The sequence below is a fragment of the Mustela nivalis genome (assembly GCF_964662115.1).
Source record: "Mustela nivalis genome assembly, chromosome: 7".
NCBI classification, from domain to species: domain Eukaryota; kingdom Metazoa; phylum Chordata; class Mammalia; order Carnivora; family Mustelidae; genus Mustela; species Mustela nivalis.
Window position 1 is genome coordinate 127,973,720 of NC_139026.1, and position 15,726 is coordinate 127,989,445.

Here is a 15,726-nt window from a genome sequence, read left to right on the forward strand (position 1 = left end):
CAATAAATGAGACTCCTGAATTTCATGCTTTAGCTATTGCTGTCAGCACTTAAAATAATTCTTTACTTTTTTTTTTTTTTAACTCATTTAGTTAAGTGCTCAAACACTTAGATTGTCATCCCTGATAATGACTAAGAGGTGAAATGATCACCCCCCCCCCCGGTTGTTTGCTTACTTAAATTATGAACCAACAGTTTTATTTGAGTTCCCAAGTTTTTTGATAGTGTCCCCAAGAGAGGGAATTAATGAAAAGTACTTAGTACAGTTTTCTTTTACCTGAGAAAATAATTTTTCAGGAAAATATCATTATTATTATTTTTTGGTTTGGTGTTTGAGACATCAAAGAGAGTATATAAGTAAAACCCAATTTTTGTACACTAAGAATATGTAACTCCCCAGATTTATAAGAAGCAAGAGAGAAAGGCCCTTCCATAGAAGGAAAGACCATAGAAACTAATGTGGAAGCAGACTGGTACCACCCATGGTGTGAACAAATACGTTTTACGTATTCTCAGTGCTGACGTCCCATTTCTTAGACCTCTTGATGGCATGTGTTAAAAATACCAGTCAGTAGAGCCGCCTTGAGCCTTTTCTTTAAGGGGAGAATGCAAAGGCAGGCAAAAGACATACTTAGCATATTTTGGCTTGCATATTTGGAAGAAAGGAGACTTGAGATTATATATATATATATATATTATATATATATATATATATATGGCTTGCATATTTGGAAGAAAGGAGACTTGAGATTTTATATATATATATATATATATATATATATATATATATATATATATAAAGATTTTATTGATTTATTTGAGAGAGAATGAGTGAGAAGAGAGCATGAGAGAGGAAAAGGTCAGAGGGAGAAGCAGACTCCCCAAGGAGCTGGGAGCTCGATGCTGGATTGATCCTGGAAGTCCGGGATCATGACCTGAGCCGAAGGCAGTCACTCAACCAACTGAGCCACCCAGGCACGCGAGATTATATTTAACAGCAGAATGATTTGTGGTATTTTTAATGATAGAAAAGCTGTTGGAGACCGGCAAATGAAATATTCATGTCATTCAAAAACATTTCCAACAGGTGCGATTTTGGTATCATTTGTCCCAGCATTCACATCTCTCGGTTTTTACAAGAACATCCCTGGATGGGGATTTGCAAAAGCAAGGTGATCTCATTGGAATCTCCAAATCTCAGTGGACACAAGCAAAAATCAATCTCCTTGTGAAGGCTGGAGAATCTACTCTACCTTTTCAGGTAAGCAAGCACATAAGAAATGAATACAGCTCAACAGAAGATGCTAACTCAATACTGTTTTTCTTAGAGAACAATGTAACGCATATATAGCACATATTTCCCATAGATTGATCAGATATTGAAAAATACAAGCACATTCACAGTCCGGGATGAGGACAGATGTTACACTGAGTGCTCAGAAATTATAATTTTTCATTTTAGAGTTCTGAATTTAATTATATAGAAGGAATTGCGTGGACACTTAGCAAAATTGGAGATAAGAATCGAATAGGAGGAAGAGAAAACAATCGAATAGGATGGCAGAGAGAAAAGTAATTTAATAAGAAAATGTTTATTTTTTAAGTGAGAATGGCAGATTATATAAGATGGTGAAAAAACCTGGCTTGCACTCTGCTTGCCTTTTAATTCTGATGCCTTATTTTCTGCTGCCCATTAATACCGAGATTTTGTATCAATCTTTTCTGTCATTTTCTTGGCTCATAATAAAAGGAGACAACTGTAGATAATCAAATTGGTGCCCAAACTTCCATCCTCCTGGATATGGCCTCCCTCTGGATGACAACTGAAAAGAGAGATTTTAGAAACTAGATTGGATGATAGAATATAGCAGAAAACACAGCCTTTGGAGTTAGGTGGTCTGAGTTCTGATCTCTGCTCAGCGCATGGGTTACTAAGTGACTCCAAATTATATTTTTGAGCTTCACATTTCCCTATCTGTGAAAACCACGGAGATACTAAAAGCAATGCTTCAGGGGAGTCTGAGTATTAAAGGTATAGCTAAAATGGTGGCCATAAACATGGGCTCTGGAGTCTGGGGTTCAAGCCAGGTTGTGTCATCATGGGGAAGTTGCTTAATCCCTATGCACTTGTTACTTCTTCTGTTAAATAGGAGGGGAGGGTCATTGTTGGGGGTTAGGAGCCCTCATGGTAATGTTCCTCATTGGCCCTCATCTCTGAACAAGTTCAGATAAATATAGAAGTCAAACAACAAAATATTTTAGAGGAGATGCTTTTAGAATCTGCATCCATATGCAGAATACAGAGATTTTTCCAGAAAGCGGTGAACTGTGCCAGAGAAATCCAGGACTCACATGTTGGGGGGAAACCTATGACTATTAGCCAGAGCTGTTGTCAGAGTTTAAGTGTCCAAGAGTGGGAGTTATTCTTCTAACATCACTAATCAGCTATATCCTCCTGTCTATGGGAGAGAGTGAGGTCAATTATAGCAGTGTTTCTGCAGGGAGAAGTTCCTGCCCATTAGAAGTAGGAGGAGTAGAGAATAAATATAGACTCTTGTCAGTATTCTTTTCTTTCTAGAACTGTTGTGAAGGTTGGAAAATTTATATATGTAAACCACATAAGTAAAGATATTCTGGCATAGAGTGAACACACAAAGTTAACTCTTATTATTGCTGTGATTATCAATTGGACATTATCTGGGAATAGTAGACACTCAGTAAATATTAGTATTCTTTATTTTGAAAAGGAGTCTCCTCTTGACCAGAACTCTCGGCTCAGTCATTAGAAGCTATGTCACTCAGGTCTCTTAAACTCCCTGATTTTCAAGGATCACATTTATGAATCTGTTCCCATATCTAATGGACAAAAGTACTGTGAATCTAGTAACTCTTAATAGGACAGCAGTAAAGGCCAGTTATGGGATCACATAAGTGCCAATCTCCATTACATGTGACAGGACAAAAACAATCAGAACAGTCTGTTCTCTTGTTTCATTTATTTATATTCTGTACGATGTGATTTTCATTAGGTTTGCTTTTAGTTAGAATGAAACTTACCATGAAGATCTTTCTCAGTCCATTGTTAATTCCCATTACTGGGAATTAAACAGAATGTCCTTCTCCACACAAAAAACCTGCATGTGAATAATGATTCATGATTTCCTTGTAATTACCCAAACTTAGAAACATTCCAAGATGTTCTTCAGTAGGTGAATGGATAAATACACTGTGTTCCCTCCAGAAAATGGAATATCATTCTGTGCTAAAAATAAATGAGCTATCAAGTCATGAAAAGACATGGGGGATCCTCAGGTCCATATTACTAAGTGAGAGCAGCAAACCTGAAAAGGCTACTGTCTCCCTCAGTGCACCTATATGGCATTCCAGAAAAGGCAAAACTAGGAAGACAATTAAAAGATCAGTGGTTGCCAAGTCTGGGGGTGCTGGGAAACAGGAGGGATGAACAGATAGAGCAGAGAGGATTTTTAAGACAGTAAAAATACTCTGTATGATAATATGATGATGGATAAATGTTATACGTCGGTCCAAGTGCACAGAATGTTCAACATCAAGAAGGGACCATAATGTAGACAGTGGACTTCCGGTGATTATGAGGTTCATCATTTATAACTCATGTTCCACTGTGGTGGGAGATTGTTTGTTTTTTGTTTTTCTCAGAGGCTGGGGGGTGGAGGGAGAGGTAGAGAGAATCCTGAGCAGGCTTAAGCCTAGTGCACAGCCTGATGCGGGTCTCGATCTCACGACCCTGATATCATGACCTGAGCTGAAATCAAGAGTCAGATGCTCAACCAGGGAGCCACCCAGGCACCTTGGGAGATGTTGATAACGAGGAAGCTGTGCATATGATGGGGCAGAAGGTACAGGAGAAAACAACACCTTCTCCTCAGTTTTGCAGTGAACCTAAAATTGCTCTAAAAGTCTTAATGAAAAACAAAACTAAACCAGATTGTCTCCTGTTAGAACCAGTTATTTAAGAAACGTTTTGGGTTGAAACACATGCCATTCCTGCCTGGTCCTGCAGGCCCTCATTAACCGATCACCATTACTGAAGGGATTGAGCACGGTGCCCTTTTCTTTTCCCTTTATTTAGCATTTCTTCCTCGGGGTTCTGTTTTGTGTTTTGCTTTGTTTTGTTGTGAAAAGTGAGCCTGTTCTTTATTATCTGGGGCATATGAACTGGTTTGTAGGTTGACTAGTGGTTTGAGAGGATTTTGTAATTGGACAGCAGTGGATTTGTGATGTTTTACTGAATGGTTCCGGGTTCTTGCTAGATCTTCTTTTGCCCCAGAGGACCTTTTAGTCTCTGCCTCTGTTCTCCTTAATTCCATTACTTGCCTCAGTATATTTTAGAAACTGCAAGTAGAAAAGAGTGAGAATTCCCTCCGATTTCATCAAGAAGCCCATTGTAGGTCCACAATCTCTAACCAACAATTTGGAACGTTAAAATTTGGAGAATGGTAACCTTTTGAAAAACAATTTGGAGGCAAAACTTAACCTCCCCTGCACCTGTGTGATGTGTTCAGGCCGCTCGTTCCGTGAGATGCTGGATTAGAGAGTGCCGCTTCTGGAATACACATGCTAAGTGGTAGATGGACATTCTCAACTCTGAACTAGTCAAATTTCAAAACCCAGCTGGCCCCAGAGGCTTTGGGAAGGGATACGGTCCCGTGTCCACATTCTGGAGTGAATCAGTCCCGAATTTATGTAGACACACACATGTACACGCTACATAAATACACAGTCACATGTACACATGGTAGTATTTAATACATTATTTCTACATATCTATTAAATATTTCAAACAAGTAGAAAATACAGAGGCAGCTCTCCTGTATTTGTACCTCAGAATGTACTGTGAGCATTCTGCTTGCTTATAACATGATACCTGTTTGCATATGAAGATACAGCTTTTGTTCTCTTTGCACCCATTTCTATTCCTTTTCTTGTCCTCTGCTGGGAAAAAAAAAATTGCAGATCTTATGTTGGCTTTAGCCTGATTTCTGTAAATGCTTATTGGGAAACCTGGAGTTCTGCATGAAGATTCTAGCTAGAATTCTAGCTAGGTGCAATTCTCCTTTACTCTTTTAGCCACAATTGCAACAGATACTCTACCTATAAATCGTCACTTTAGCTTTTTAAAATATTCAGATATTTAAAGTTTACATTCTTGGGAATGGGCTTCTTTGCCACTTTAGTAGACTGAGTCCTTTAAGAGTTACCGGAGTTACTGTCCTTCAAAGTGACTGAACTCTGAACGTATGTATACAGCCTCTCCCAATCCAAACACTGGAAATGAGAAAGGCATCAACCCATATGACCTCTGTGTCCCCTTGTAGCCATGAATTCTTGATGCAGTGTCATCCTTTTGATGTCTCTTGTAGACCTCCCAAATCGCTTTGAGTTTCTTAGGAAATAAACATCCTTAGGTAGGTAGGGCTTTTTTTCTCCCTGGTGGAAAAGGATAAGGCTTCCTCTTTATTCCATAAGAACAGCAAATTAACACCATTTCCATAGTGTCTCCCTTTCCTGTATGTTTATTTATGGAAAGAATATAAGTCAAGTAGTTAATAGTGTTCTTTTTAATCTGTTTTAACTTGGCTCGCTCATTGGATATGTTGAGTTTTTAAAGAAAGGTACTCCTTTTCAATTTCTTCTTCCTCTAACTGCTGTTCTTAGTTTTACTATCTAAAGGTGGTTCTTTTTCTGAATACTGTCCATTGATTTCCAGCTGATGTACTTTTTTCAGGTTTCCTATTAATACGTAATTGTATCATATTTTAGACTTCATTTTGAAAAGACTCTTTTGTGAAATTTTCCACAATGATGGATACGGTGTTCATTCTTTATCAGTCAATGATATAAATCAATAACAATTTCCTGACATTATTTGAAGATTCAGTGAAGGGCAAGATTTATAATACAATAGTAAAAGCTGGTGTAGTCTCTATGAAGTTACAACCTCCTCAGCCTTCTTAATTTAGGGCTGCACTGAATATTGTTCTACCAGACAGCTCTGGTCTGTAGCATCTGCTAAAGGCCAGTTAGCTTTTTATTTTATTCTACCAGCGCAATGCAGCCTAATCCTTAATGGCTCTGGTTACCTATCTCGTTTATGAGATAGATGACCTTTAACCAGTTACTTCACCTCTGAAGCTTCTGTTTCTTTTGCTTTAACATGAGAATGAAAATAGCACATCTTCACAGGGTTAGAACAAATGAATGTGCTTCATATGCAGTAAGCTTTAAATAATGTTTGTGATTGCTCTTATTATTGATTCCATCATTCAAAAATTACTATATTCCTATTTATCTTATATTATCTACTTTCCCCATTGCCTCTTAGATTTCTTTTTTGTTGTTGCTGTTCTTACTCCTTTTTTTAAAACAAGATAACAAAGAACCAAAATCTAAATGTGCTAGTTGAGTATTTCTCTGGAAAGGCTTACCTTGGTTTTTCAGATATACAAAGTAATCACTGGAATATAACCAACATTTCTTTAAGTTGTTTGGTTCCTGAAAGCAAAAATTAGAAATAATTTTGCTTTTCCGGGGATTAATATGATATCACTGAATAATACAAATATCAGCAAGATCCTAAGCAGTAGTTTTAGAAGGGGGAGACTTTTGCATATAACTTAGAATTTAAATTCTCAGATTTTCTTGAGAATCTTAAAAAATGAGGTTTTCACTTCTCCTTCATTCGTGGTTGAAATACCCATGGTTGGGGTGCCTGGGTGGCTCAGTGGGTTAAGCCGCTGCCTTCGGCTCGGGTCATGATCTCAGGGTCCTGGGATCGAGTCCCGCATCGGGCTCTCTGCTCAGTGGGGAGCCTGCTTCCTCCTCTCTCTCTCTCTCTCTGTTGGCCTCTCTGCCGACTTGTGATCTCTCTCTGTCAAATAAATAAATAAAATCTTTAAAAGAAAAAAAAATACTCATGGTTGAAACATTTCTTCTGCGTGAACTCTTTCCCACTTACTGATTATTAATTGGTCCTGTATTTCCTGAAGGAAAACTGCCTTTGGTCACAGATCAAAGGATCGACTTAGTTGAAACAAGCAATAAAAAACAGAAATAGCCAAGATGATTCTGGAATCATTTGATAGTAGTATTTACAGATATAAGATACATTTTTAAAGGAAGTGACCATTTTTCTTTTTAAATTTGGAAGACTTTAATTCATGGTAGAGTTATAATTTTTCATTTTAGAATTCTGAATTTAATAATATGGAAGTAAAAAAGGTGTACATGACCCAAGGTGATTTTGATTTGGCTTTGGATGTAGTTTTACATTAGCATTTTAATATGAATATCTGAAAGTCTAGTGGTTCCCTTCAGACAAAATGATATAACCATATTTTACAGACCTGTTCCACAATTCTATTTCAACTTCTGCCAGGGTCCCAACCATTTCATGTACTTCTTTTTTTTTTTTTTTTTTTAAGATTTTTATTTATTTATTTGACAGAGAGAAAGATCGCAAGTAGGCAGAGAGGCAGACAGAAAGGGAGAAGCAGGATCCCCATGCAGCAGAGAGCCTGATGCAGGGCTTGATTCTAGGACCCTGGGATCATGACCTGAGCTGAAGGCAGAGGCTTAACCCACTGAGCCACCCAGGTGCCCCATGTACCTCTCTAGATGCACAGAGAAGTGCCCCAAGCATTCTTTTCCCCCCACTCTTTTTAGAAGTTGTTAGGGTTTCCAGTATGGTGGCTAATAAAGGCTTGTCTAATGAGTGTGAAGAATTAAGCATTTGTATTTTAATGGACTTCAGTCGAGGATGATTTCTAGTAATGGATGAAAGGAAAAATCTTTTAAAATTAAAGCTGTCCAGAATAGATTACTATAACTTAATGGTGCTAATAAACATAATATTGTTTTTCAATTACAGTGTCTGTGGATACTTTGTCAAAATCCTTCCTTAAAAGCTATTGTTATTTCTGCCTTATGTTTGAAGACCAAGTGCCTTAGCTGGTTAAGACTCTACAAAAAAAAAGTTCTAATAAAAGTTTTAAAAATCATTAAAATTATATATATAGCTCATCAAAAAATTGCAGATAAGGTAACACTCTCCTGACCTCTTTCACCTCTTATTATAGTCTTTATCTTGAGGTTAGCATAGATATTGGTTCATTTTTACTTCTGAACCCTATTCTATTTATGTAATGTGTATGTATGTACCACTATATGTAGAAATCGAAACCATTGTGTTCTTAGCCTAAGTAGTATCTGATCGTAAACTTTTTTCTGTAATTTTTCACTTAGAAACACATATTGAGGCTCTGTCTATATTAGCAAATAGAGGTATTATTTTTAACTGGCATGGTTACTCATTGTCTGTATAACTATTTTTTTGATTGATGTTTAAATTGTTTCCATTTATTTGCTATTAAAACCAACATTGAAGAAAACATTCTGGATAGGTTTTCCCATACATGCTGATGAATGTGTCTCTAGCATAAATGCTGAGAAGTGGGTTTAATTTTTGTAGTCTGTGCTATTTTTTTTTTTTATTTTACTGTTAGTCACCATACAGTACATCATTAGTTTTTGATGTAGTGCTCCATGATTCATTGTTTGCGTATAACACCCTGTGCTCCATGCAGTACGTGTCCTCCTTACTACCCATCACCAGGCTAACCCAGCTGCCCACCCCTCACTCCTCAGTTTGTTTTCCGTAGTCCATAGTCTCTCTTGGTTTATCTCCCTTCTGATTTCCCCTCCTTCATTTTCCCCTTCCTTCTCCTAATGTCCTCCATGTATTTTTCTCTTTGATAGATAACATCGAATTGCCCTCCGGCCGGGCTGCACCAGTTCTTGCTTTCAGGTTGTTGTATCTATTACTATTACTTCATTTATCATTCTCTTAAAATCCTATACTCCTATGCATGGGAGGAAAATATATTCTCTTATGGTTTCTGGCTGGGTCTGGAAATTAAACTAGTAAAGCAGATTGAAGGAGAAAGTGTATAAAATTATTTAATACAAGGCTTACATGACAGTGGAGCCTTAACAAGGACATAAAGACCAGTTAATAAAGAAACAGTTAATCCTAAGCTTTTTCATGCAATGTTCAATGAAGAACAGACAGTCATGGGAAGATATGATGGGGTAAAGAGTATGAGCGAAGTGTGATCAACTGGGAGAAACTTTCCTAAATTCCTCCAGCTTGAAATACTGATTATGCCAAGGTGCACCATATTTTGGGGATAGCATGTCTCAAAACCCATCATCCTATAGCACCGCTAGTTTCTCGTCCATGTGCTGCTAAAGCAAGCATTGCACCCAGTGTTCTAAAAATACCATGCACGTCCACATCTCCTTGCTTTTTGCTTGTAATGTTACCAGCTTCTCTAACAAAATCTGAAGTGGCAGTTACAGCTGAGGAGTTATTATTAGGTAATTAGTTATTGGTTGTTAGGTAATTCATATTTTTACCAACTTTTTTTTTCAACTTTTGTCTCAAATTCTTAGCAGAAATAATGAAGTGTTTTTCTTTGATTCTCATAGTATCTTAAACATATCTCTTTGTATAGCACTTGTGATGTAGTTTAGCTGTTAATGTGTCATACCAAGTAAATCAAAAGGTCTTTGGGATCCGAGGTCCTCTTTTTTAAGACCGAGATGCACAGCCTACAGTGTCCTGGACAGGTGGTCCTGCTACATGTCTTTGACTTCAGACAAAATTTCTCTCTCTCTCTCTCTCTTTTTAAAATTTTTTATTTTTTATAAACATATATTTTTATCCCCAGGGGTACAGGTCTGTGAATCGCCAGGTTTACACACTTCACAGCACTCACCAAAGCACATACCCTCCCCAATGTCCATAATCCCACCCCCTTCCCCTAACCCCCTCCCCCAAGCAGCCCTCAGTTTGTTTTGTGAGATTAAGAGTCACTTAATGGTTTGTCTCCCTCCCAATCCCATCTTGTTTCATTTATTCTTCTCCTACCCACTTAAGCCCCCATGTTGCATCACCACTTCCTCATATCAGGGAGATCATATGATAGTTGTCTTCTCTCTCTTTCTCTTTTTTAAGATGGTATATTAACAATGTAATAATGTGATTAACAAGAAAGAAAGCAAATTATATCAGTCATTATTCAGAGTATTAGAATAAATTACACAGAAGTAGATGCCTCTGAGTGCTTTAACTTATGAATATTATTAACCACTGTATGTGATTATTGATTCTGTGCTTCCCCTCACCAAGTAGGTTTCTGTATATATACATAATATATATTAGTATTTAAATATTCTGATAGGAAAATGAATTATTGCCTCAAGCAGACCCATTATGAATGAATTCATATCTCAATTAAATTGAGTTGTAAACCACACAGTTGATTACCCCAAAGAGCTAATTTTAAATGCATGTGACTCTTAATGGCTCCAATGGGAAGGCAACTCTTCAGGAGTGATGAATGTTTCAACTTTTATTTGAAACGAGGTTACCTAAGATATTAAGGTTACAAAAGATGCTGTCAAAGCTGCTGTGACTTTATAAATTTATAATTTGAACATTCTGGTCAAAACAGTGTTCTAAAATTAGACTGGAAGGTGGGACAGATTAAAATGAGCTTCTCCACACAAAGTATAGGATTATAAGACATCTATGGTGTATTTTTAATAATTTTTTTTGTAATTATAGTTGATTTTGGAAGCTACTGTTTTATCATCAAATGATACTGTTGCTCTAGATGACATCAGTATATCCCAAGAATGTGAAATTTCCAATAAGTCACTTCCAGGTACCAGCATACTAAAGAAAGGTAAGTTATTTCTTGTGGCCACTGAAGTTTTAAACATTGAAATAGTGAGTTCCTCCTGATACCAAAATTTAAAATATATTAGAGTCCTTCAGTAATATAGTCCATGAATAGCTAATACCAGGATGTGGATTCTATCACATATCCTTGAAAACTAAAACATACTTTAAAAAATATATATGTTTATGTGTGTGTGTGTATATATATAAGCTATATCACAGCTTAGGCCTTAAAGACTTTTCCAATAATATTCAATTCCTGTGGCTAAAATTGTCACAGTTTTTTAGTTATAGGAAATATGAAAGAATTCTCATTATTTTGCATGTTTTAAAAACACTTCAATAAAAATTTAATTCTATTTTAATTTTATTTGGTACTTCTAAGAATATATAATGAAATTCATCTTCAGAATCACCTAGGAGTTCAAAAAACTTACTGTGTTTGGAAAAGTGACTTAAGGCCGGCCAAACATTTAAATCTTGATCCTAAAATTCTCTTTAAATTTAGAACATATATTTTCAAGTAACAGATGGAGTTTGGCCAGTTCTTTGACTAAATATTTTGTAGAGCATTTTAATTAAGAGGCCAAAAGATTGTCATAAAAATGAATCCCCGATAGTCAAATAGGCATTTTTGGAAAATCGAACCATTGTTTAGGTTCTGAGAATGGATTGCAACAGCCTGCACTGTGTCTGCAGTTACCTGTTATTTTAACATTGATTGATCTTTCCCTTTGACCACTCCTACCCCGGAGTCTGTTAGTAAATAGACAATGTTAAAGATTTTGCCTGAAAATTATCACATTTTATTTTTCTTTATATACATGAATGTTACTTGCATTTAGAAATCAGGCACATTTTATAATCTGAAGTTACGTTTTGTTAAAGAACAGTAACTGGAAAAGTTGAATTCTTACATAAGCTAAATGCAGTAATTGAGGGTACTATAGCAGAAACAATTCTGGACTGAGAACTACATTGAAGAACTTCTAATTAGTAGTCTTTTAGTAAAGACCTCTTTCATTGGTGAGATTATAGAATTCTCTATACTAACTTTATATTGTCCTGTGTATTTACTTTAGTCAGAATATGTATTCTGAATAATAAACCGTTCTAAGTTCTGTTTATGTGTGTGGTTCTGATAGACAGTGGGGAATGCAAAGCAGCAGATTTAATGATTGAGGTGTTGTTGTTGTTGTTGTTTTTTTTGTAATTTAAATGATTGAGTTTTTGAGGGTTAACCAGTGTTACCTTATTTCTGGTATTTAATTAAACATTTTCCTTCTCCTAATCGAATACTGCATCACCAGAATTGGAATAGCAGAAAGTTGACATTGAAGAGAATGTAACTGGAGGCAAGACTGTGGTTAAAAGTTTTAAATTATCACTAGAATCAACCTTAGCAGAAGTCTCTGAGAGTGCTTGATCTCATTTACAGAGAATTCTCTTCAGAAATTAAATCAAAACTCAATCTATGTGTGCTTTAATCCGAACTCCATCATTGTTGGGTAGAGCATAATTCTAATCAGACCAAAATTATATGAAGTTTTCCTGAAAGGTCAATTATTGTACACAAAGAGAGAGGGAAAAAAAAGCTTTCTTACTGTTTTTGCAAATTTAGCCAGTAGGTCATTATAAGATCTTTGTAGAATTTAGTATTATCACCCAGCAGAAATTTAGAATGGGACTGTAATAGGCTTTTAAAAAGTAAGCCAAATCCCACTGGTAATGAATTATGTTATACTTGTGGGGCAGAATGCCCAGAGATTCACCTAGACCCTGTGTTTGAATTAAGGCTATTGAAGGCTTTAATTAGCATGCAAATGGCTGTAAGATCTTCAGTGCATTCCTAGTGCCTTCCATATACATTTGAATCACCATACACAGGATGAAAAGAGAAAGCTATACTCTGATTTGGCTTTTTGATCTAGCTTCTGTGTCTCTAGCATATTTAAAAACTAGTGTTCATAAAATAATTATGCATTCCATTTATTGAAGGGGAAGAGTATGTTTTATCCTCTCCGTCTCTTAATTTTGAAGGTGGATTTCTGTCACGTGAAGATGCAGGCTCTATTTCATCCCGCAGATTCTGTGATTTTCCATCTGACTGCTCAAATGGAACAGCTGAAGCCAGTTTTGGTGAGCCAGTACTTTAATTACTTAGTCCCTTTAGTACTTAGTCATTGGCTAAAATTTATGTGCACAGTGGCCCCCCCCCACCTTATCCACAGGGGATACATTCCAAGACCCCCAGTGGATGCCCGAAACCACAGGTAGTACCAAATCCAATGTACTTTATGTTTATTCCTATATATACATATCTATGATAACGCTTGATTTATAAGTTAGGAATGGTAAGAAATTAACAACAATAATAGAACAATTATAACAGTGTACTGTAATAAAAGTTATGTGAATGTAGTCTGTTTCTCAGAATATCTCATTGTACTTACTCTTCTTGTGATGTCAGTTGATAAAATGCCTGCTTGATTAGATGAAGTGAGATAAGCAAGTAGTTATTGTGACACAGTGGTGGCTACTGTTGACTTTAAAAAAAAAATGAACTCCAGTATGTTAATGTACAGTGTTATACTAGTTTCAGGTGTACAATACAGCAATATAACACTTACTTACAACACTTGGTGCTCATTAGGACACGTGCACTCCTTAATTCCCATCACCTATTTCACTATCACTATTTCATACCCCCCATAACCATCAGTCTGTTCTCTGTAGTTGAGTGTGTTTCTTGTTTTATCTCTTTGTATTTTTCCCTTTGTTCATTTGTTTTGTTTCTTAAATTCCAAATATAAGTGAAATCATGTTATTTGTCTTTCTCTGATTGAATTGTTTTGCATAACATTATACTCTGTAGCTTCATCCATATTATTGCAAATGCAAGATTTCATTCTTTTTTATGGCTGAATAATATTCTGTTAGTATTGCTAAACCACATCTTCTTTATCTACTCATCAATCGATGAATACTTGGGCTGCTTCATAACATGGCTATTGTAAATAATGCTGCTATAAACATATGGGTGCATATATCCCTTTATATTACTGTTTTTGTGTTCTTTGGGTAAATACCCAGTACTGGGATTACTGGATCATAGGGTAGTTCTATTTTTAGCTTTTTGAAGAACCTTTATATTGTTTTCCACAGTTGCTGCAGCAGTTTGCATTCCTACCGACAGTGCCCAAGGGTTCCTTTTTCTCTACGTCCTCCTCAACATTTGTTTCCTGTGCTTTTGAGTTTAGCTATTCTGACAGATGTGAGGTGATACCTTGTAGTTTTGGTTTGTCCTTCCTTGATGATGAGAGTGATATTGAGCATTTTTCATGTACCTTTTTGCCAGCTGGATGTTGTCTTTGGAGAAATGTCTTTTCATGCTTCTACCCATGTTTTAATTGGATTAGCTTTTTTTTTTTTTTTTTTTTTTTTTTTGGTGTTGAGTGTAAGTTCTTTATGTATTTGGGATACTGACGCTTTATAAGATATGTCATGTGCAAATATTTTCTCCAGTCAGTAGGTTACATGAAAAATAATAAGACTCAGGGAATAAACGTAAGCAAAGAGGTAAAAGACCTGTACTCTAAAAACTCTAAAACACTGATGAAAGAAGTTAAAGACAACACAAAAAATGGAAGGACAGCCTATGCTCATGGTTGGGAGAACAAATATTGTTGAAATGTCTGTAGTATCCAAAGCAATCTGTAGATTTAATATAATCCCTATGAAATACCAACAACATTTTTCACAGAACTAGAATAAAAAATTCTAAAATTTATATGGAACCACTAAAGACCCCAAATAGTCAAAGAAGTTTTTAAAAAGAAACCCGAAAGTATAGTTCCAGACTTCAAGTTATATTACAAAGCTATAGTAATCAAAACAGAATGCTACAGACACAAAAATAAACACATAGATTAATAGAACAGAATAGAAAACCCAGAAATAAACCAATGATTATATTGTCAATTAATCTTCAATAAAAGATGCAAGAATATCCAATGGGAAAAAGATAGTCTCTTCAACAAAGGGAATTGGAAAAACTGGTCAGCTACATGCAAATGAGTGAAACTGGAAAACTGAACCACTTTCTGATACCACACACAAAAATAAACTCAAAATGGATTAAAGACATAAATGTGGGACCTGAAACCACAAAAGTTCTAGAAGAGAGCACAGGTTCTCTGATGTCTCTGGCATTAGCCAAAACAACATTTTTCTAGATAGGTCTTCTGAAGCAAGGGAAATAAAAACAAAAATAAAGTATTGGGACTACATGAAAATAAAAACTTCTGTACAGCCAAGGAAACAATCAGCAAAACTAAAAAGTAGACTAGTATTGACCTTTTTGACCATTCTTCAGAGTAAGGATCATCTGCTCCCTCAGAGAGTTGACCTTGGTTACCTGAAACCAGGGAGAGCAAAACCGCAGACAAAGGTGGGGGGGCTACTGTACATATCTACTCTGAATGTAGAGTACACACTACTCAAGTGAATATTTAATGAACATCTGCAGAATGGAGACTGCCATAAAACTAAAATGACTTGCAGTTGAAAGCAAACCAGATTAGCTTTAAAACAGTAGCGGAAAAATGAAGATACCTCTTTCCTTCAGTTTTGCTGTGTTGGAGTATAGAGTTTAAAATAAATGCAATATAGAACTCAAAAGACAACAAGATTATATTATAAGTATTCCTTTATTTTTTGTGGATATATAAGAATGCTTACTCTTACTCTAAACAATTGTCATTCAAGTACAACTAATGGCAGAAGACTATAGAATACTTAAGAATGCTCCTTCAAACTACAGTGTACCCATAAATCAGTTGGTCATAAAACTATAGATCTTGGCTAGTTCGATATGTTTTTGAATTTTTAAAGGTTTCCTTTAAGTTTTTTCTTTCTGAAGGCAGTGTATCCATCCATTCT

General features: G+C 36.0%; 1 protein-coding gene across 1 annotated transcript in view; it reads left to right on the forward strand.

The window, feature by feature from the left end:
• The window catches only part of MALRD1 (MAM and LDL receptor class A domain containing 1), a gene marked incomplete at its 5' end in the record, with an annotated part of 779,396 nt that overhangs the window by 113,557 nt on the left and 650,113 nt on the right, over positions 1 to 15,726 (forward strand). The window contains 2 exons of the mRNA XM_082742491.1: positions 1,087 to 1,260; positions 10,669 to 10,789. Coding sequence (XP_082598617.1) covers positions 1,087 to 1,260; positions 10,669 to 10,789 — 295 coding nt within the window. The remainder of the gene's footprint in view (positions 1 to 1,086; positions 1,261 to 10,668; positions 10,790 to 15,726) is intronic.